The 24,554-nt window shown below is 39.0% G+C and overlaps 1 protein-coding gene across 2 annotated transcripts in view; it reads right to left on the bottom strand.

Annotated features, from left to right (window-relative positions):
• The window catches only part of MAGI3 (membrane associated guanylate kinase, WW and PDZ domain containing 3), a gene marked incomplete at both ends in the record, with an annotated part of 258,307 nt that overhangs the window by 28,124 nt on the left and 205,629 nt on the right, over positions 1-24,554 (bottom strand). For both annotated transcript variants that reach the window (XM_080693205.1, XM_080693206.1), the window contains 8 exons: positions 2,844-3,032; positions 6,173-6,365; positions 8,567-8,658; positions 11,905-12,061; positions 14,292-14,323; positions 16,997-17,602; positions 21,315-21,503; positions 23,738-23,832. In XM_080693205.1, coding sequence (XP_080549331.1) covers positions 2,844-3,032; positions 6,173-6,365; positions 8,567-8,658; positions 11,905-12,061; positions 14,292-14,323; positions 16,997-17,602; positions 21,315-21,503; positions 23,738-23,832 — 1,553 coding nt within the window. The remainder of the gene's footprint in view (positions 1-2,843; positions 3,033-6,172; positions 6,366-8,566; positions 8,659-11,904; positions 12,062-14,291; positions 14,324-16,996; positions 17,603-21,314; positions 21,504-23,737; positions 23,833-24,554) is intronic.

The raw sequence follows: 24,554 nt of genomic DNA, 5'->3' as shown, positions 1-24,554 counted from the left end.
TCACCAGAAAATACATTTACCTAGAAAGGAAAAAGTCATCTATGTTGAGCAGACTTCCGAGGGAAGGCCCATACAGAAGAGCCTACCATGGCAGACAGGTCTTCTGCCTTTCTACCTATGCTGATTCCCTCCTACAGCACACCTTCTTTTACAGAGACCGCAGCAACTGCTCAGCCTTTGGGCTGAAAGTTCATCCTCACTCTCCCCAGGACCCTTCTATCTGCACAAGATGAATGGCTTTCTCAGGAAAATGCTCAAGGTCTCAGTGTTTTGTGAAGATTATTAACGAGCAGTTCAGTGAAATCACCAATTCTGGTTTTGTATCAAGGTGAAAATCTCCAGTATTTTATATAAAACTTATCAACAACCTGAGCCTAATTTACCAGTCAGGCTGATAATTAATGAGCTACAAACACTCATTTCCTGCCACACATTAGCTGCTGCCATAATCTTACATTTTAATGGGTTTCTTTTTATATTTCATCATTAAGTACTGATAAACATTTTAAAGTTTCTTTTAAAAGAAGATCACACTGGAGCATACCTGTGGCCCCCACATACTTGAGAGGCTGAGGCAGTCACTGTCTCAAAATAAAACCAATGAAAAATAAAACTTGTCAAGAGCCAGTAGTGATTCCTAAATAACAATGGTGACATGGGTGTATGGCAGTGGCAGCTACAAGTGACAGGGGCTACCATGTCCTCAAGGCCTGAACTCTGGGGCCACATGTGTTAGCTTCAATACCTCACTTGATGAGACGGGGTGTTATCATCCTCCTCTGCAGAGGCAACTGCAGCCCTGCTGGGCAAGCGACTTGCCCAGATCAGATCACTATTCAGACATATGCAGGGCTTGAATCAAAGTCTGATTGTTAAATCCAGCACTAATGACACGATTTTATTCAGAGACCAAAAACCTAATATGCAAAAACATAAAAATAATTTCTGAGCTGGGCGTGGTGGTGCACACTTATAATCCTAACATTTGAGAAGCTGATACCAGAGGACTGCGGTTCACGTACAACCTCAGCTACTTATAGTGAGGCCCTTCACAACTCAGTGAGACCCTGTTTCAAAAATAAAAAGACTAAATAATAGGGCTGGGGATGTAGTTTGGAGGCACAATGCCCCTGGGTTCCACCCCCAGTACTGCAAAAAAAAAAAAAAAAAAAAAAAATTTACAATACTTAAACACTAAGAAGCTATTTAAATATAAGTATTTAAAATTTAAGTAAAAATAAGTGAATGTGAAAATATGGTTAAACACATTTAAATAATATAACTTTTTACTGATTTCCTCTATATTGCTTAGTTTTATGGGGAACACTAGACTCTCCTAGTTTTTGCAGTTAGAGAAAGGGACCACATTCAACATAAAAAGTGACCAGCATCTATTATGCAGATGAATAATCTTTCACTCTTTTTGTTAATTTGAATGCCTTGAATTTCTGTTTGGTATTAGAATGACAATATCATTATCTTAAATATTTGTTTTAGGAAACACTAATTTCCAATGATAGAACATGAAAACCACCTCAAAGCTGCTTTCTTTCATTTTTCTGACACAGACCACATAATCATCCTCACAGTATCAGTGACAGTTCCAGTTCCAAGTGTTACCATGGCAACTGCTTTTGAAAAATAGTATCAGTGAGAAGTGACCTGGTACTATAGCAATAACTCATCCATGTCGTAGAATCTTCTTCCTTTACACACCTGCATTTATTTTGCCAAGGTTTTTGCAAATCACTTTGGTTCATAACACTTTCCTGAAACTGTTTTCTTTCTTTCTTCTTTTTTTTTAACCAAGGTTTTAGTAACCACCTAGTCTGAAAGGATCTACCCAAGGTATAATCAAATCCACTGGCAAAGGCAAGAGTATATTTTCATGTGATCAAAGATTTCTAACATTTGACTTAAAAAATAAAGTATATGACACAAACATAATATGTAAATCAATGTGCTAGTTCTTATCTGATATTCAACTGGATTTCACAATTACATTTAAAGATTATTATTTCTTGGAAACACGAAGACAAGATAAACACTTAGCTTTTTGAATAATAACAGCCTTGAAATTACTAGACTTACTAGATATACTTTTTCTTTTGGTGGAACAGATATGTATCATTGTACAAAGGTACATTATACCTGGAATACAGCAATTATCACTAAGTAACATATAGGAACTACCTAAGACATATTTAGGTAAAGATTTTCTATTTATCTGTCTTGCTTCTTCTCAGTTGCTTCTAGAATTTAAATCATTCCTATAGCCAGGTGTGGTGGCGCACGTTTGTAATCCCAGCATTCCGGAGGCTGAGACCGGAGGATCAGGGTTTGCAGACAGCCTCAGCTACTTAGCGAGGCCCTCTGCAACTAAGTGAGACCCTGTTTCAAAATAAAGAATAAAAAATAGGGCAAGAGGTGTAGCTTGGAAGTCAAACGTACGTGTGTTCCATCCCCACACCCGTTTTAAAAAAAAATCATTCCTACAACTACAATGTCTCCTAATTTAAAAACCAATGCCTTGAAATTTAAAAATTTTAAATTTAGTATTGCATCTTTTCCTAAATCCATTAAATCAGGTCCCTGATATACTGTCTCAGAATATTATTGATACAAATTGTGCTACTGAGACTTATTTTATGGAAGCTGAAATGATAGATAAAGCTGAAGCCTGGAAGGCTTAATTCAGATTACCTAATTTTGAAAGTAAGAAAAATATTCACTCTTTTTAATAAGTCCCTAAGGCCATTCACACATGGCCCTAATTATTTCCATAAGCTCTAGTGGAGGCTCAGGACACTGGACTTGCAGGGAGAGGTCACAGCAGCCCTTACCTCCTGGAGGGGGTTTGTTTTTGGAGGTGAGGATGACAAAGCCAAATCCTTCATTTTCTTTTCGTTGCAAGATAACATCATATGCCTCCTGGGGAGCAGGCCGGGCTGGGACCTCTGCTCGGCTCAGGCGGGGAGACCCATTCTGTGTTGATATGAAGGCTGGGGAGCTGTCATCTTCAGGTTGTTTCTCTATAATAAAATGCTCAGTTTTAATATTTCTGAAAAACCATGATTTTTGGTGAATAAGGTGTTTGTGTGCTAGACTTTTCAAACAAAGTAGTTTCTAATAACATAAGGAATAGAAAAAAAGCAGCTGTCTGGTGGTGCATGGTCTGAAATCACAACCACTTGGGAGGCTGAGGTAGGAGAATTGCAGCAAATCAGAGGCCAACCTGGGCCACTTAGTGAGACCCTGTCTCAAAATAAAACTTAAAAAACGGTCTGGGAGCTGAACATGATGACATATGCCTGTAATCCCAGTACTTGGGAAGCTGAGATAGAAGGATCACAGGTTCCAGGCCAGCCTCAGCAACTTAGCAAGACTCTTTCAAAATTAAAAAAAGTTTAATTTTTAAAAAATTTTAAATTTTTTAAATTTTTAAAAAGAGCTAGGGAAACCGGGTGTGGTGGCGCACGCTTGTAATCCCTGCTCTTGGGAGGCAGAGACAGGAGGATGGCACAGATTCGAAGCCAGCCGTGCATGCTGGCTTAGGAGACCCTGTTTCCAAATAAAAATGTAAAAATAGGTCTGGGAGTGTAGCCCAGAGGTAGAAGGGCTTCCAGGAACCCCAGTACCACAAAAAAAAAAAAAAAAAGAGCTAGGGGTACAGCTCATAGGTAGAATGCCCCAAGGTTCAATCCCCAGTAAATAAATAAAAATAATAAAAGGGCTGAGCATGTAACTTAATGGTAGAACACTTGCCTAGCATGTCTAAGGCCCTGGGTTCCATCCCAGGACTGCAAGGAAAAACAACAACAATAAAAATAAGGAAATCAGCACCTTGTGTGAACTTTGGGCATAGGATGAGTGTAGCAACAGTCATTTGACTTTTTACAATAAAGTATACAAATGGAAAAATACATATGACCTGTTACTTCACTTTTAAGAAAATTTCTCAAAGCTTCTATAAAAAAACATTCTTGAACTTGACTTAGTTCTGTCAAGATTTTAGGTAATAGTAACAAAGTAGATACTGAGGAATCACACTGTAAACTTCCTTTTAAAATTAACTGTAAATATAATTTAGTTCATGACTGATATTCACTGATGTCAGTCAAAGCACTCAGTCCGGAAGAATTGCTGCCCCACTGTAACAGTGCCATCTGCACAGGATTTGTTTGCAAGTGAAGTTCTCTGACTGAGGAGATCAGAGGAGTCCATCAGTAGAAGTCCTCAGCCTTTTTTTCCCCCTGCTGAGGCACAGATTTTGCTGGGTCAGATGGAATCACAAATGGGCAGTTAACTACACCTTCTCTTATTCAAGGATAACATCAGTATTTAGGAATGAAACAAGTTAGTTCTAATGGATTAAAGTAGTGATAGCCCTATTTTATGCAATAATTTGGTTAGATGTCATTAATAATCCAACACATTGCTGCTTTGAAATACACATTTATTTATTTATTTTAACAATTTTTTTTTTTTTTTTTGGTGGTACTGGGGTTTCTGGAAGCCCTTCTACCTCCGGGCTATACTCCCAGACCCATTTTTACATTTTTATTTGGAAATAGGGTCTCCTAAGCCAGCACGCGCGGCTGGCTTCGAACCTGTGTGATCCTCCTGTCTCTGCCTCCCAAGAGTGGAGATTACAAACGTGTGCCACCACGCCCGGCTGAAATACACATTTAAAAAGTCTCTTTTGTCTCAAAATTTAGATGATTTTAAGAATATATATCTCTATCTATTTTTTCTTTTGTTTTCTTTTTCTTTTTTTTTTTTAACCACGGGTTTGGGGATGGAACCCAGGGGCATTCGACCTCCGAGCTGCAGCTCCTGCCCTATTTTTTATTCTTTATTTTGAAACCGGGTCTCACTGAGTTGCAGAGGGCCTCACTAAGTAGCTGAGGCTGTCTGCAAACCACGATCCTCCGGTCTCAGCCTCCCCAATGCTGGGATTACAAGTGTGCGCCACCACGCCCGGCCTTTTTTAAATTTTCAAATAGAGTCTTGCTAAATCACTGAGTCTAGCCACCATTGCAATCCTCCTGTCAGCCTCCCAAGTACTGGGAATAGAGACATGCACCACCATGCTTAGCTTGTTGCAATCATTTTTAAGAGCGATATCAAGGGGCTGGGGCTCTAGCTTAGTGATATGAGAGCATGCTTGGCATGAGTGAGGCCCTGGGTCTGATCCCTAGTACCTTCCCAGTTATAGCAATATTCACCAAGTTAATAAACATTTACTCTGATGTTTACTGGGTATAGGCAGGTACTCTTCTAGGTGTTGGGTAGAAGGCACAAAACTAAATGAATTAAAAACATCTTCATGAGGTTTATATTCTTATGCTACAGAGCTATCTATGTTTAAGTGGTGAGAGTTCACTCATAAAAATCACATTTAGTATGCACAAAGTTATTGATAATAAAGTCACTGGGAGCTGGGTGTGGTGGCGCACACTTATAATCCCAGCACTGGGGAGGCTGATACAGGAGGATCGTGGTTCACGGACAGCTTCAGCCACTTAGTGAGGCCCTTTAAAATTCAGTGAGACCCTGTTTCAAAATAAAGAATAAAAAAATAACGCTGTGCTGGGCGTGGTGGCACATGCTTGTAATCCCTGCGCTTGGAAGGTAGAGATGGGGGGGATCGCGCAGGTTCGAAGCCAGCTGCGCGCGCTGGCTTAGGAGACCCTGTTTCCAAATAAAAATGTAAAAATAGGTCTGGGAGTGTAGCCCGGAGGTAGAAGGGCTTCCAGGAACCCCAGTACCACCAAATAAATAAATAAATAAATAACGCTGTGAGTGTAGCTTGGAGGCTTGGGTTCTATGCCCCTGGGTTCAATCCCAGTACTTAAAAAAAAAAAAAAAGAAAGAAAGAAAAAAGAAGAAGGTCTGGGGATTTGGCTCAGTAATAGATATACATGTAAACATTACTCAATTAACCCTTCCTCAATTCCCACCCCATTCCCTCCCCCCTCTCCCCTTCTCATATTTGGCTTAGTGATTGATATTTGTTTATTTTGAATCAGGGCCTAAGTAGCTGAGGCTGCCCATGAACCCCAATCCTCCTGTTTCAGCCTCCCAAGTACTGGGATTACAAGTGTGCACCACCATGCCTGGCTTCTTCATTTCCTTTTTAACATTTCAGAATAGAAACAGACTTACATACCTCCAAAGAAGATCTTTCTCCTAACAGTTAGTAACACATGGCCATTTCGAGCAGCTGTTGTCATTAGGTCCAAGACTTGTTTGTGTGATTTCCCTTTAACAGGAATACCATCAATGCACATCAGCTCATCAGCCGCACGGAGTCGACCGTCTTTTTCAGCTGCTCCCAGGGGAATAATGGCCCCAATGTATATCTGGTAAAATAGCAAAGTGTAGATTAGCTTGTATAGTCTTCAAACATCAACCGAAGAGTTAAAGGCCCCCTGACTCAGTACTGTGCCAACCAACAGACTTCTGCGATTCATCTATGAAAACAGCTGCATTTCAGAAAGGCGGTCTCTTAGAAAGCACCAATCTCCAAAATGGCATTCCAAATAACCATGTTGTCTTATATGATCCTTCCAGCTCCTCAGGGTTGAGTACAAAGAAGAAAATACAAAGTTGTTCAATAACTTAAAAAGCACCATGATCTCCTTCACTGCAGTGTACAAAACAAACTCAGAAGATGCAATTCTGGGGAGTAGCTAAAAGTTAAGAAAAATCTGTTCAATGCTATCTGGAAAGGTTCTCTACACACTGGCTACAGCAATGGGGATCATTCTTAGGATTCTTTCATCACACGGCTAACAGTACAAGGTTAGCATTTACGACACAGTAAGAGGTAGGTGTGTGTGTGTGTGTGTGTGTGTGTGTATGTGTGTGTGTGTGTGTGTGTGTGTTTACTGGGGATGGAACGCAGGGGTATATTCTATCTCCTAGTTACACTCCAGCCCTATTGTATGATTTTTAAAATATTTAAACAGGGTCTCACTAAGTTATGAGGATTACAAGGGTATACCACCACACCCTGCTCAGAGTAACAGTTCTTGTTTCTGAATTTCAAATGGACCAAAAATGGCCTGAGGTTCATTCTGCTCACCAACAATTAGAATCCTATATAAGGCAATCCTGAATGCTACGCTAGTCTCAGAGCTGCTAAAACTCGACATTTAGGGGGAAAAAAAGGTTGCTCTCAATTTGTGTAAGACAAATTATTAAAAAGTGTAAGTGGATACTATGAATATCAACAAAACAGAAAGCAATAAAATATAAACCATCAAAAACAAAGTATCTTGTATTAGCCTACCATATGTATCTCCAATGATTATTGTAATTGTAACTAACAGGACTAATTAGAACATATTTATACTACATAGAGCAAATGATCCATTAGGAAATAAAAAAGAAGTCTATCAGTTTTAAAGATTACTGTTATCTACCTAACTTCAAAGAATAACAATATAGTCTTTTTTGATGTTATACAAAAGAAAATTTAAGTATGTTCTTAAATTCTATAAAGCACATTACTTTCTTGTCATTCAACACCAAGGGCAAAACTTAAAAATAAAACCTACTACAATTGTTCTGTAAATTAACTTGATGTAAAAACTGTGTATAAACAGCTGGGCATGGTGGTGCATGCCTATACTCTCAGTACTTGGGAGCGATTATAAGCCTGTAAATTATTGAGGCTCACCTCAATCCTGAGAAAGGAGGATCTCAGGATTGAGGCAAGCCTTCGCAACTTAGCGAGGTCCTCAAAAGCCTTAGTAACTTAGTAAGATACTATTTGAAAAATAAAGAAAAAGAGGGATAGGGGTGTAGTGCAGAGACAGAATGCCCCTGAGTTCAATCTCCAGCACCACAAATAAATAAATAAATAAATAAATAAATAAATAAATAAATAAATAAATAAATTGCATAGCAAAATTTTAGGCTTTAAATGCTTTGCAAATATAACCCTTATGCTTTCTGAATAGAAAAATTACACACACACACACACACACACACACACACACATTCTTTAGTTTCAGAACTGTCATAAAATGGCAGGCACAGTACTGAGTCTGAAAATGCCACTTGGTAATACGATTAGTGAAGAAATGCACATAGGCTCGTGTCAACTGCCCAAGACCATACAGAAGATGGAGCGACTGTGGTGAAAAAGACACTGAATTACAAGTTTCCTAGGGAAGAGAAATGTCTTAGAATCTATTTAGCAAGGAAAGGTAAATAAAAAGTCAAAATAAGCTTTCTTTTCTGGTGCTTGAGATTGAACCCAGGACCTTATGGATGTGAGGCACACACTGCCCAAAATAAGCTTTATTTACATGGGAAAGTAAATAAGTAAATAGCTGTCCAATTAATAGTGACACTCTCAGTTTTTACCTGGTATCACTTAAGCTATACCAGGTAAACTGAGGAGCCATGATAAGCATAGAAAGAGCACTTCTTCCCTACATTAAAAAAATTGTTGGAAAGAAAGAAACCCCAGCACACAAGAACAAGATATCCCACCAAACTGCCATTCAAAATTTTTAACAGGAATAACCATATTCTGAGTATTCACACTTACAGATTGGTCAGGTCCATCTCCTCCCAGCACTCTGAAGCCAAACCCCGATTCTTGTTTCCGAAGAAAAACATCCAAATCTTTGGTGTTTGGTGCTGAGAAAAAACAGGAAATGTAAATGTTTTTATTTTAAAAGGATTAAAATAAAGTTCAATAATTATAAGATAATATTACTTTTTGTTTTTGCGGGTTTGGGGATGGAACTCAGGGGCATTTGACCTCCGAATGACACCCCCTGCCCTATTTTTTTTTTTTTTTTTTTGTCGTACTGGAGGTGGAACCCAGAGGCTTTCTACCTCTGGGCTATACTCCCAGACCATTTTTATATTTTATTTGGAAAAAGGGTCTCACTAAGTTGCTGAGAGCCTCACTAAGTAGCTGAAGCTGTCTTCGAACATGTGCAATCCTCCTGTCTCAGCCTCCCAAGCGCAGGGATTACAAGCATACGCCACCACGCCCGGCTCCTGCCCTATTTTTTATTTTTTATTTTGAAATAGGGTCTCACTGAGTTGCAGAGGGCCTCACTAAGAAGCTGAGGCTGTCCGCGAACCGCGATCCTCTGGCCTCAGTCTCCGGAATGCTGGGATTACAAGCGTGCACCACCACACCTGGCTTTCTCAGAACTTTTTGATATGTGAAAATGTGCACAAGAATCTAACACACAAGAAACTCTGAACCCTTGTTCTAAGCACCAGAAAAAAACTGTATCAAAATTACTTAGAGATACCCACTTCCATATTCTCAGCACTGCCCCAATATAACTTCTCTTTTTTTTGCAGTACTGGGGATGGAACCCATGGGCATTCTACCTTAGAGTTACACCCCCAGCCCTATTTTTTATTCTTGATTTTGACAGGGTTCCACTGTTGCAAAGGGCCTCACTAAATAGCTGAGGTTGTCCATGAACTGCGATCCTCCTGTCTCAGTCTCCAAAATGCTAGGATTACAAGTGTGCACCACCACACCTGGCTTCCTACCATAACTTCTAATATTGTCCAATCAATATAAGATTAAACTCAGAATTATCCAATTTGAATTTGATAGGTGCAAAAGATCTAAGTTTCCATTTGAACAAGGTACTTCAAATACTAGAAGAGAGCCCATAGAATGCTTTATTTCTACTCCTAAGCCTTTGTCTCTCAAAAAAGTATTTTACAAGCTGGGAGCAGTGGTACATGCTTGTAATTTCAGTACTTAGGAAGCAGAGACAGGAAGAACACAGGTTCAAGCCCAGCTTCAGCAGTTTTTTAGGTCCTCTGAAACTTAGTAAGAACTTATTTCAAAATAAAAATAGGGCTAGGGGTATAACTACTCAGAGGTAGAAAGCCCCTGGGTTCAATCTCCAATAACACATACACACACACACACACACCCCAAGAAAAAAATATTTCATATGATCTATGAACTTAGCCTAATTTTGTAAAATGATAGTATTTTAAAGGAAAATAAGCAACAGCTAACCTTTCTGTGTGGGGAAACTAAGGGTTTAAGTAACTTGCCTAATTTCACATACTGAGATTTAGACCCTCTTAATTTCCAGGGTCCAGGCTTGTAATCTCTACTATCCTGTCCCCAGCAGGCAAGCTGTATTGACCAGAATATTAAGTCAGAAAAATCTATTTTATAACTAAGAATTTATCTCTGGGACAATATTAACACTACTCATGACTAAGTATTTAAGAGAGGGAAAAGAATAACTGTTAGGGAACTATATAAAAAGTCAGTATATGGTAAATTCCTGATAATATTCTTTGGAAGCAATCTCTCTTGATAAATACTTCCTATTAGAATTACAGAACTTTCCGGGCATGGTGGTGCATGCTTGTAATCCCAGCATTCGGGAGGATGAGACCGGAGGATCACGGTTCGCGGACAGTCTCAGCTACTTAGTGAGGCCCTCTGCAACTCAGTGAGACCCGGTTTCAAAGTAAAGAATAAAAAATAGGGCAGGAGGTGTAGCATCAAGGTTGAATGCCCCTGGGTGGTTTCATCTCCAGACTTGCAAAAAAAAAAAAAAAAGAATTACAGAACTTTAGGAGCTGGGGGTGTAGCTTGGTGGTAGAGTGTGTACTTGAATACATGAGGCTCTGGGTTCAATTGCCAGTAGCAAATAAGTAATAAATAAATATAAACAAATGACAGAATTTTAGAAACTGTTAAAGGTCATCACTTTTTATAGGTGAAGCCCCATAGGACTGCAATATTCAGAATATATATGAATGGAAAGTCTTAAGAAAGAGACAAATTTACACTAATTTAGATGATTTTGCTATGGTTACAGCTTGTCTTCATCTTTCTAAATATAGTCTGGAGATATAGAGATCTTTATCTACAACTAGTTAAATCAGTATGAAGTGAAATACATATAACAATTCTACCTGTGTATAACTTTTTTTCAAGGTAAATACAAATTTCTTAAGAACAAAATTTAAAAAATTACACCTACTTAAATCTACAATTTGACTCTGAAAAAGACTTATCATTGGTAAATGAACTGGTACAGAAATGAGTTTCTGCTTGTAGACAATCTCCTTTCCTCTCAGGAGGCAATCCTTTGGGTTTTCTCCTCGTATTGCACACCCCTCTGACTCCCTCTATGAACTCCTGCCGAAAGAGTCATTCTAGAACACAAGCACAGCTGTATTCCCTGTGGTTAAGACCATCCCATGGCTCTGTCATTTATATGACTCACTTCTGTTTCCCCCAGACAGGTGTAGCCGTCCTCCCCCACCTGCCTCTGCCCTCTTCTCTGGCTTCCCTCGCCACACACACCAGTCATGCTGAACCACTCACAGCACCTGGGCCCTGCGAGGCTCATGTGCAAGTGCCACTCCTGTGTTTCTTCTTTATCTTCCTCTGAAACATCTCTTCTTCCTTAAGACTTGGCTCCAGCTTAACTGCCTGTATGGAGCTTTATCTGACCCTCCCTCCTACTTATACTGCTAATACGATTTCCTTTTTACCCTGGATCCAACTTACTCAGCTGATCCTTCTATCACTGCACCTGGCAGGCTGATGTTGTACTTATCTATATACTTATTTGATTACATATTTTACTTTCTACTTACAGTTCATTATACTTCTGGGTACAGGGCCTATGTAACCTATTTATGTCTGCATCCCAATGTCTGATAAATGACTGGCACTTGCACTTGATTCATGGTTTTAAAACTCTGAATTAATAAATGCTGAATGCACATGGAAAAATCCCATAGTCATATTAAAATGGTAATGAGGAAATATCTGCTTGATATACTTTTAAAGGATGGAAAGGTTCCAGTTTAAAAAATTCCAAATTTATCTTATTACATTCTCTCCCAAAATATTTCACAACTACTTACGTTTATCTTCATATAAAGTCTTAGATTTCAGGTAGACCTCAGAGGGATCCAATTTCGGGGATCCTGATCTGACAATGCTGGGTGGAAAAGGCATGGGCTGGGGAACGGGCTCATGAATGGCCTCCAAACTTCCTGAATTTTCCTTTGTATCCGTTACCTGAAATGGAAAAGGGCCTTACTTAGTACTTTGTAAATAAGATGGTTGATTGATTCATAAAACTGTTGTCTGAACTGGGTAGTCAACTGAGTACAGCTGCACAGGTGGCAGGGTCAAAGCCAGTGCAACCATCAGTCTTAGAAGAATTCACTTTCATAGCCATGGATATCTGGTTAAAACATATTTAACTTAAATGGAAAAAAAGCTGATAATGTCGTCAGCTGAAGGGCCTCAATTAGTCCTCAGTTTAAACGGTCTTGCATCTTTCTCCACTACCACGGCACACGTTGACTCTGGAATGGAGGTAAATATGAACACAACAAGAGCAAAAGGGACCCTGAGAATTCCTTCCACAAATTCTGGCTAAGTTTCACCTCCCGCTCACCAAATTGAATTCCTAGTGTAGATGTTTAAGATAATATATTGTCTTTGAGAAAACAGGATAGGGAGTATTAACTAAGGTAACTGAACACTTAAGTATATGCTTCTGAGACCAGCTTGTTGTCCTGAATTTCTGCAGAAAGATCTGAGGTATTTGTCTTAAGTATTTAACACTGACTAGAATGCATGGGCACCAGCTTGTGAGGCAGCAGTGGGGGTAAGGAGTGGCCAGCCATCATAGACTGACCCAGATCGTCAGAGGTGGAGAAGGTGAGGGAGCCTCGTCCTCTCTCCCACATGTCCTGGGCTTCTGTGAGAAACTGTTAAAGGTCATCAGAGCCTTCCATCTACCATAAAGCATTAGGGTCACTGTGGCTGCAAAGGCAACTATTATCAAATAGATGTGTTGGTGCAGGAGGTAAAAACAACTATTGGAGGAATGTAGAAATAGTGCAATTTTAACCAAATGGACAAAATACAATTTCTATCCACACTAGACCTGATAGTGCAGGGGCAGAAGCTGAGTTTCTTCCCTTTTGATCCACACAACAGAAAATTTACAAAGGATTCCTATTGGGTGGGCTGGATGGAATTAATCCACTTATTATCAAAGGGTTTTCCCCTTAATAGTCTATGGTTTATGGTTATGGAAAACCATCTTTAAATTTTGAGGTGAAAGAGCTGGGCATGGTGGCGCATGCTTGTAATCCCTGCACTTGGGAGGCTGAGACAGGAGGACTGCACAAGTTCGAAGCCAGCCTCAGCTACTGAGTGAGGCTCTCAGCAACTTAGTGAGACCCTGTTTCAAATTAAATATAAAATAAGGCTGGGTGTATAGCCTGGTAGTAGAAAAGCCCCTGGGTTCCACCCCCAGTGCCACACAAAAAGTTTCCTTTTTGAGGTGAGAGACTCCAAATCAAACAAACTAGAGCTAAATTAGGATTTTAAATAGCCACAAGAGTACACCTACTAGTTTCTTCCACAGTAGCACTATTTGGTGCACCCATTTTTTTCCTCTATAAGACCTTCTAGCTACTCAGTTATTCAGAAGAATGTCAAAGAAGGTTTCTTTTCAGACTTGACAGTCTATCACTCTGGTACAAGCATATTTAGCTCAGGAGACCGCAATCACTTTTAGAGAGTTTTGCTTGTTCCTAAATATAAAGTTATCTAGATGTGGGCACTTATAGTCCCCAGGAAGCTATGTGCAGCTACTATGTCTTTTCTTTTTTTCTTTTTGGTGGTGAGGATGGCATCCAGGGACATTCTACCACGAGCTACACCCCCAGCCCTATTAATTATTATTTTATTTGGAAACTGTGATCCTCTTGCTTCAGCCTTCCAAATACTGCACAAGCATGCACCACCACGCCTGGCTACTAAGTTTTTTCTTTGAGAATCATCAAGAAGATGTTAAATAGTTTATCATCTGTCCGCATGTTTAACTATAGCTTATCTTCTCCTCTGAAATACAGGGAAAGTAAAAGGATCCCTAATCAGGTTCTTAAATGTGTCCATAATTTATTACTTAAGAGGACAGGATAATCAGTAGTTCAGGTCTCCCATAGCAAGACTTAAGCAAGGCACACACCCCTCCAGGGGGCTTTCCTAGTGCTGGACAGAACAAGCCGGGGGCAGCTGCTCCTTGACTTCTCCAGCCATCACCATTGTCATCACCATCGCCATCACCATCATCACCATGTCATCACCATCATCACCATGTCATCACCATTGTCACCATTGTCATCACCATCACCATCTTCTCCACAGTGAACTTTCACACAGGGTAAGGAGGTACCACCTCTCAGTGTATGTGGGGAGGAAGCGTATGAGACCAGATAATACTCACCATTTTTGCAGTTTTAGTTGGTGAAGGAGGACCTTAAAAAAAAAAAAGCCAAATTTTATTCATTATTTTGAAGCAGGGTCTCACTGAGTTGCGAAGGGCTTCACTAAGTAGCTGAGGCTGACCGCGAAACACAATCCTCCCGTCTCAGCTTCCCAAATGCTGGGATTATAAACATGCAAAGAAGCCAAATTTTAAAAAATAGAGGAAGTATTCCCAGATTCTAAATACTGCTAATGTTTATGATAAAACTAAGTACAACTTTTAGTAACTTAGTAAATTCTTTATCTAACATTCCTTATGTGCCAGGCATCAAACATACATTATCTCATTCCATTTTTACAACAATCCTAAGGCAAAAATGCTCTTTCCATTTAGTAAGTAAAATAATACGATTCTTCCCTACACCATAGAACTAGTAAGTGGCCAGGCAGAAAACTGACATCAACCTGTCTGACATCGAACCCTGGCCTTGTCGCATTTGTCATTCTGGGTAATTCTCCAGCATTAACCAAACGATTCCTTCTTGTGCCATATAATCCACAAAAGAAACCAAAACAGTTCAAAGAAATGAGAATAAGGAAAAAACCTGCCAATGAAACTAAAGTGGCCATTTGTATCAAAATGAAAACTAAAGGCCAGAATAATAAAGGAGTGAAGGGTAAATTTTATTTATTAAGACGCTAGTCCTTCATAGGTATGGATGTGAGAAAGCCTATTAAAATGCAACTTTAAGCCGGGCGTGGTGGCACACATTTCTAATCCCAGCGCTTGGGAGGCTGAGACAGGAGGATCACACAGGTTCGAAACCAGCCTCAGCTACTTAATGAGGTTCTCAGCAACTTAGTGAGACCCTGTTTCCAAATAAAATAGAAAATAGGTCTGGGAGTGTAGCCCGAAGGTAGAAAGCCTCTGGGTTCCATCCCAAGAACCACACACACAGACAGACAGACACACACACACACACACACACACACACAAGCAACTTTAGCTGGGCATGGTGGTACATGCTTGTAATCCCAGCATTTGGGAGGCTGAGACAGGAGGATCGTAGTTTGTGGACAGCCTCAGCTACTTAGTGAGGCCCTTTGCAACTCACTGAGACCCTATTTCAAAATAAAGAATAAAAAATAGAGCTGTGGGTATAACTTAGAGGTAGACTGCTCCTCAGTTCCATCCCAAGTACCACAAAAAAAAGCAACTTTATGGTGAGTCCTTGCAACTGAATTTATAAAGTCTGGGAGCAGTTCATATCAGCTGATGACCTTGAAAAATAAAAATTTCATTTTTCTCATATAAGCATTGTGAAGTTTAATTAATGTTTATGGGCAGTTATTAGGGCTTAAGATAAAAGCTTTATGAGCACAAGCTATCATGACTGCTTCTGCAGAACAAGCTAACATGCCACTCAACTGCTCACACATGGAGATGTTTTTTTGTTTTGGCTATACTGGGGATGAAACCCAGAGGGCTTCTACCTCTGAGCTATACCCCCAGCTCTATTTTTTTTATTCTTTATTTTGAAACTGGGTCTTACTGAGTTGCAAAGGGCTCACTAAGTAGTAGCTGTTACTGTCCGCGAACTGTGATCCCTCTGTCTCAGCCTCCCAAATGCTGGGATTATAAGCGTGCACCACCTCACCCGGCTAGACTTTTATTATTTTTATTTTTTTACTGGGGATTGAACCTTGAGGCATTGTACCTCTAAGCCACACCCCTAACCCTTTTTATTTTGAAATAGGAGCTTGCTAAGTTGCTAAGGGTCTCACTAAACTACTGGGGCTGGCCTTGAACCTGCAATAATCCTGTCTCAGCCTTTCAGGTACTGGGATTATAGGCATCCACCACCACAGTGGGCTGGAGATGTTAATTCTTTCAAAAGCTTTGGTGCTTTATATAGGTACCCAAACACTGGTTGAAAGAGTCAATTTCTATTTTTGTCATCAAAAGAAAAAATGAAATTAAGAGGGTATACTTAATTTTAAGTAGCATAATACTGTGACTCTCTGATTATTCGAGCCATAAATCAGATTTTAAAATGAATATAGTGGGAAAGAAATCCATAATGGACATGAATGAAAACATTAATGATTAAAACACCACTGAAAAAGACAATGCTTATGAAAACAATCAAAACCTTAAGGAAAATGCACACCAATTGCTAATGAAATCTTCTGGGAAAAGATTCTTCTGTTTCAGGCATGGTGGCGCATACTTGTACTCCCAGCATTTGGGAGGCTGAGACAGGAGGATTGCGGTGCGCGGTCAGCCTCAGCTACTTACTGAGGCCCTTTGCAACTCAGTGAGACCCTGTTTCAAAATAAAGAATAAAAAATAGGGCTGGGCTGGGCGTGGTGACACACATTTATAATCCTAGAGCTTGGGAGGCTTGCACAGGTTCAAAGCCAACCTCAGCTACTTAGTGAGGCTCTCAGCAACTTAGTGAGACCCTTTTTCCAAATAAAGTATTAAAATAGGTCTGGGAGTATAGCCTAGAAGTAGAAAAGCCCCTGGGTTCCACCCCTAGTACCACCAAAAAAAGAAAAAGAAAAATAGGGCTTGGGGTGTAGCTTGGAGGTAGAATGCCCCTGGGTTCTGTCCCAGTACCTTAAAAAAAAAAAAAAAAAGATTTCTCTTGACCTCTAAGGAAGAACAGTTAACAGATACAAATGCTTGACATGAATATTTCTCCTTGTGCTTTCACTCACCTCCTCTCAAGATAAGCAATGGCACATCTGCACCTACTGGAAACTGCTTTAGCACTTCAACCACTTGGAGATGTGTTAAATTCTGCACATTTTGATGGTAGATTTCTTTAATTATATCTCCTTTCTGAAGGCCTTGGCACCACTGGCTATCCAGTATCATTTTCACCTTTTGTCCAGTGGGGCTGTCAGCGATTGCAAATCCAAAGCCTTTAGGGCCCTTAATCAAAGGGATAGTCACTAGCTCTGGCTGGGAGCTGCCTGATGATGCCATGGATGCTCTCTGTTCACTTGGATCGCATGGACCATTAAGACGATCGCTGATCAAAGCATGGCCTGATTTTCCATTCTGGTCCAGGACCATTGCTCCTGGCTTAAACTCCTGAGTGTTCATGCCAGTCTCTCCCTTGGTTAATGACGGTCCATTGATGACAGGAGTAGCAGCAACAATGTCTACAACAGGATCTTCACTGTCATCAGGAAGTGGATAACCTCGACACAGAGTCAGGTTTACATACTGATTGACAGGTACCAACTGAAACATCTGTACAACATCTGCATGGGTGTGACCAAGGACACAGTTGCCATTGATGTCTACAATAACATCACCTGATAAAACATAATAATGTTAAAAATATTAAAACCACCAAAGAAGTTAATATTTTTGCTGGAGGAAAGGCAAAACTAACTTAAATTTAGCAAACAAATTTGAATTCTGAAAAATCTCTTGCTGTTTATTAACAACTAAAAAGATCAATTTCTAACACAGGCATTTTCTCTTATGACTTCTCTTTTAAAAGTTTATATAAATGCCTAACATATTAATTATCTTAGCAGGAAAGATTTTAACCTCAAGTTCAAGTGAATCATTAAAAACTACAAATTTATTATCTTTGTTTGTGTATGAGTCATATATAAGTGGCCACACAAAAATGTACTTAGCATATTATAGTAGGTATTTAGTACACAAAAGAGCAAATAATTTCACTGGCTGTCTATACAAACAAGCTATCCTTTAAATACCATCTTATTTCATTTTTGTACTTTTTAACATAAATTTTATTGGTGCATTGTAATCATACATCTTAATGGGGTACAAGATTCCTCCACCATCTTATTTTTTTACTTTAGAAAGGTACTGATTACAGTGTGCTTAAAAAAATTATTCTAGTTTGAGAAATGTAAAACTACAGACTAGACCATTATTAACTTCTGAACATATTTGTCTTAGCATCCTTCTTTCTGTAGAACTTTTGAATTTATTATAAATCAGACTTTTTTGTGCTCCTGGAAATTTAATCCAGAGACATTCTACCTCTGAGCTTCACTCCCAGACCTATTTTATTTTTTTATTTTGAAACAGGGTCTCACAGCCTTCCAAATACTATGATTACATATAAATCATATTTTTTTTTTGAAGGGGAGTAAAAGGTTTATTGGAAGCAGCAGGGAATGGGGCAAGGGTGGCTGAACACCCCCAAAGGGTCTGGAACTCGGGTCCAGCAGCTGCCTTCAGGACAATACTTGAGAGTAGCCCAAGCCGAATTGCCTTCAGGTGCAGGCTGCTTTCTTCCGGAGTCCACGCGATCTGCCAGAAGGGAATAGAGAAAAGTGGCCGAACACCCCATAGGGGCTGTCGGAACTCCGGGGTCCAGTAGCTGCCTTCAGGGTCACTACCCGAGTGTCGCCCGAGCCAAGTGCCCGTCAGTTGCAAACTACTTTCTCCCAGAGTCCACGCGATCTGCCAGAAAAGAGGTACAGGTCACCCCTAGGGGCCTGGTCAGCCATGATGTCCAGCAGAGGCCTTCAGGTCACTACTCGAGAGTCGCCTGAGCCACGTGCCCTCAGATGCACTCTGCCTTCTCTCAGGGCCAACATATAAATCATATTTTAAAAAGTGAAAACAGCAACAAAAACACAAGATGAGCAATGGAAATACTATTTAAAACACTGAAAAGCCAAATAAATCCTTATAAAAACTGATTTTGCTTTTCTGATTTTACAGTATTATGACTACTTTGGTTTCAGAATCATTACAACTGAATTTTATAAGTTGGGTACTTTTTCAACACAGCCCTGATTTAAAAAATTTGTCTTCTGTTGTCTCATTTGTTTGCTGCTTTTTATAGTAAAATTATTATTGTGACAAACAGAAGTGTTTACATTTGTTAGGATTCTACATAAGCTTTAAAAAACCAGCACCGATGGTGTTAAAAACAAATGTTAATGTTTCATAACCTAAAGAGATACAGAAATTAAACTAAATAGAAATAAAGTTTTGACGTTTCCTCCCCTTTTGAGAACTCCCAGAATTTTCATAGAAATATTATATTGCTATGCATATTAGTTTCAGGAAGATTTAAAACTGTATGATGGAATCTTGGCTACACACACACACACACACACACACACGCACGCACGCACGCACGCACGCACACGTATACACATTTCTTTTCAGTACTGGGGATTGGACCCAGAGGCACCTACATCTGAGCTACATCCTCAGCCCTATTTTTTATTCTTTGTTTGAGAAAAGGTTTCACTAAGTTGCAAAGGGCCTTACTTCTGAACCTGTGATCCTCCTGTTTCAGCCTCCAACGTACTGATATTATAAACATGTGCTACCATGCCTGGCTTGGCAGCATATATTTAACAGTCATGAGATGTGTTTTACAGCATATGGTTAATAGCTGGTGTATGTGTTTCATGGACAAAGTGCTGAAAAGGTAAAAACAACCAATAAACAACCACACAAACCAAAACCTTACTATCAATCTTTATCTTTGGAATTAAATTTTACAAAGTATTAGAAATAGGGCTGGGGTGTAGCTTGGAGGTAGAATGCCCCTGGGTTCTATCCCTAGTACCACACACAAAAAAAGAACCACGACAATTGAACCACCCAAATGTGGGTCCATGTAACATATATGTAAAATAACAGAAGACATAAAATAGTCTAGAAAAAAACACAAAAAGCAACTTGCAACTTGATTGGAATAGTAAACTCCTTCTGGAAAAAAGTGATTAACTCTCTCCAGTATTCAGTCATTTGTTTTAAACCTCTTCAAGCTCTTCAGCACAAATACTATCAGTAATATGAAAATACCCAACAATTAGCCAGATATAGTGGCGCATGCTTATAATCCCAGTACTTGGGAGGATGAGACAGGAGGACCAAAGGTTTGTAGCCAGCCTAAGCTACTTAGTGAGGCCCTCTGCAACTTAGACCCTGTTTCAAAATAGAGAATAAGAAATAGGGCTAAGGGTATAGCTTGGAGGTAAAATGTTCCTGGTTCAATTCCCAGCATGGCAAAATACATACATACATACATGCATACATACACACAATACATACATACAATTGCCAAATAAAGATCTCTGAAAAACTATATATAAGACAAGTTTATATAGCTCTGTAAAAACAATAATTTTTAACATAGGAGTTCAATTTTACTAACAACCAGTAACAATAAGGAAGCAAAAACAGTTTGGGAAAAAAACTACAGGATATAATTGTTTGATAGCACTATAAATATCACATTGGACCATATTTCAATAGAAATTATAAGTAAATGTTAGACTGCTCAAAAGTACCCAACATAATCAAAGAAAATCAAACATTCAAATGGTCTTCTGAGATGTCCAATATATTTTTAGAAGGGTGTGTGTGTGTGTGTGTGTGTGTGTGTGTGTGTGTGTGTGCGCGCGTGCGCGCATGCATGCACATGCACACATGTGTGTTTTGGGGATTGACATCAGGGCCTTGCATGTGTTAAGCAAGCATTCTACCACTGAGATATATTCCCAGCCCTTTTAATTTTTTATTTTGAGATAATTGATTTAATTTTTTTCCAGTATTGGGGATTTGGACCCAGAGCTTCACACATAATGGGATTATTTTTATTTAGCAACAGGGTCTCACTAATTTGCCAAGGCTGTCCTTGAACTTTTGATCCTCCTGCCTTAGCCTCCGGAACAGATGTGTCACAGATGTGTACCACTATACTTGTCAAACAGCTATAGGATTATCTAAAAGTTATACAAATTATTTTAAAAATTAATAAATTTAACATGTTTTCTCTAATAGTTTCTGCTTATTTTTTTAAAAGGCCCTCCCCCAAGCTAGCATGCACTGAACTTTGAGGATAAACAATTTTAATATAATAATTGCCTTCTTCAGTTATAAATGTATTCTCTCTCCATAAATATGTATGTATGTATGTATGTATGTATGTATGTATGTATGTATGTATGTATATGGCCTCTACACCATACTTTTTGTTAGTATATAGCTACTCCTCATCTCTGACAAACTTGTTACCTGGTGCGATTTTCCCATCCTGGGCTGCGGGGCCATCTTTTAGCACATTTTTCACTTGTAGGAACTCATCAGGCCTATCTCCACCAATAATGGTAAAACCAAATCCCATTGTGCTTTTTTTCAGTGATGCTCGAACAAGGACACCTTTAAGTTGGGATGGATCGCGAGTAAAATGTGATTTTTCCACATCTGGGACAAAACGAGAAGTGGGTTTGAGGACCAAAATAATGACAATGAATATAGCCCCAAAGTTGATTCAGATAGTCTGTATAACTTAAATAAAGTAAACCATAAAGAAAAAGAAAATAAAAAAATAATATAATGTATAACAGTTAGAGCTTAAATTCAAACTAAATCACTGGGGGGGATTAGATGAGGGCTCACTTCTCTTTGTCAGGACTCTCATATCACAGGACTGGTGAAAGCACCTACCTACTTTCTCTCTTCCTCACTGTCTTGTCTGTACTTATTTTTCCTTACCTCATGGAAGTTGTAAGACAGTTGTCCCCTTTATTTGCAGTTTTGCTCTCTGTGGTTTCAGTTACCCATATTAAACTGTGATACCTTTTTTTTGTGTGTGTGTGATACTGGGGATGGAACCCAAGGGCTTTCTACATCTGGTATATACTCCCAGGCCTATTTTTATATTTTATTTGGAAACAAGGTCTTACTAGGTTGCTGACAGCCTCACTAAGTAGCTGAGGCTGGCTTTGAACCTGCGTGATCCTCCTGTCTCAGCCTCCCAAGTGCTGGGATTAAAAGCGTGTGCCACCACATCCAGGTGATACAAAAAATTTTAAATGGAAAATTCCAGAAATAAATAATTCCTATGTTTTAAATTGTGTGCCATTCTGAGTAGATGAAATCTCACACAATCCCACTCCATTTGACCTGGGAAGTGAATATGAATAACCCTTTTGTCCAGGGTATCTATGGTGTATATACCACCTGTGTGTTAGTCACTCAGTAACCATCTGGGTTATTAGATCAACTCTCGGGTATCACGGTCATTTAAGTAACCCTTATTTTACCTAATAATGGCACCAAAGCTACAAAAGCAATGATGCTGGGGATTTGGATATTCCAAAAAGAAGGTGTATAGAGTCTCCTTTAAGGGCAAAAGGAAAAGTTTATTATAGGCATGCATGTGTTAAAAAAAAAACTAGTATATATGAGGTTTGGTATTCATAATTTTAGGCATCCATTGGGAGTCTTGGAACATCAGCAGATATGTAACTACTATATGTCCCTCTAGTAACAAAGAAAGCTATTATTTATTAATCATTACATGACAAATATCATTGTAAGCACTTATATATCTATTAATTATATATACTCATAACAACTTTAAGAGGCAGGTACTACTATTATTCCTATCTTATAGATAAAAAAAAAATAGAGACACAAAGATTTTAGAGAACTTACCCATGGCCACATAGATGAGTTTCGAACCTGTTACTGTAACTACTATTAAATTACAAGCCTACACATTTAACTACTATTCTAGAATGTACTTATCACCCCATACTGTAACCATTGGCTTCCTATACTGAATTGTAACCTCTTAATGGCAAGATGTGTCTTAATCTCAAACATTTTTTAACAGTAAGTTAGTAGCAAAGCACTAGGCCTATAGTAAGTGCTCAAATATATTTGTTAAACTCAAATTGTTGCCTAACCATATGCAAAACTTAAGGGGTCCCTGCTTCTGAGAGTAGCTGTAGAACTATTTTCCTCATAGCAACAGAAGTGGGGAGTCTACTAGATTGCTATAATATGACCAAACAGACCCTTGACTATTAATGACAGAAGGAAGAAGAGAAGGAGACAGGGAGAGATGAGTCAAATATAAGAACTTTCTGGGCAGCTGTATTAGAATACACATGACTAGGTTCATCAAAACCTCACGTATTTTTACAATGTTTCCCAGATGATTCTGAAATTACTAATACCAGCCGTCCTGCCTGATGTCACTCAGTGCTTTAAGCAGATCACTTGGTGTTTTTCTTTAGTGTTGACTAATACTGGTTAGTGGGGAATCCTGAATGGTTATACACATTAGACCTCACAGCTAACTTGGAGGAAACTCAGAATGAATCAGAGATTTAATACTGGGATTGGTCTTTAAACATTAAAAAAATCAACCTTTAAATCAAATCTCAAACTCATTAAAAAAAAAACAAAAAACCTCCCAATCTCTTTTCCCAATAACTTTATACCTTTTATATAATCCTAAAAAAATTTCAGTATTCTCAAAATGTTCAGATGTTTTATTAAGATTATTCTTATCTTTACAGTGGCAAAAATTAGACATTCTCTATTGAATTTCAAAGCCCTAGCAATAAAAAGTTCAAACTCACTTTTATTAATTCAGGATACAAATTTCATGATTTATTTTTAGAAAATCAGATAAAAAGTTCTACCTGGTTTTGAAGACTCGATTTCAACCTGTCCTAACTGCTTTTTCCTTTTGGCTTCTTCCACTGGATTCTCAAACTGGGTTTTCTGATTAAGGTGACTGTGAAATATAGAAAAATATGTACTTCAGTTTTAGATGCCAGAGTTACATATTTTTAAATAGACTATCCTGTCATTTCATTACCATAGGCTAAGGGATCATTATGTACCTTTAGGCTACAGAATACAGAGAAGCTAACAGACAGGATGAGGCCCACAGAAGAGGACTAGAAGTCAAAGCCACAGAAGCTTATGATATTACATTTATTGTAGTTTCACCACAACCTCCAAAAGACCCAACAGAAGTTTCCAAAACTATGTAACAGAAGCTGCTCACTTGATGCAGTCAGAAGTGCTGGAAATTGGTTATTTTTTAATTTAATTTAATTTTAGTTTTGCAGGTCTGGGGATTGAAACCAGGGACATTCGACCTCCGAGCAATACTCTTTGCCCTATTATTTTATTTTATTTTTTTGGTGGTGCTGGGGATGGAACCCAGGGGCTTTCTGCCTCTAGGCAATACCGCCAGACCTACTTTATATTTTATTTGGAAACAGGGTCTCACTAGGTTGCTGAAAGCCTCACTAAGTAGCTGAGGTTGGCTTTGAACCTGTATGATCCTCCTGTCTCAGCCTCCTAAGTACTGAGATTACAAGCATGCGCCACCACACTTGGCTATTCTTTATTTTGAAACAGGGTCTCAATTATGGAGGGCCTCACTAAGTAATTGAGGCTGGTCTCAGCTTCCCAAATGCTGGGATTATAAATGTGCATTACCATGCC

This window comes from Muscardinus avellanarius (genome assembly GCF_963383645.1).
Source record: "Muscardinus avellanarius genome assembly, chromosome: 3".
Lineage (NCBI taxonomy): Eukaryota > Metazoa > Chordata > Mammalia > Rodentia > Gliridae > Muscardinus > Muscardinus avellanarius.
This window is presented reverse-complemented; position numbering and strand designations above follow the sequence as displayed.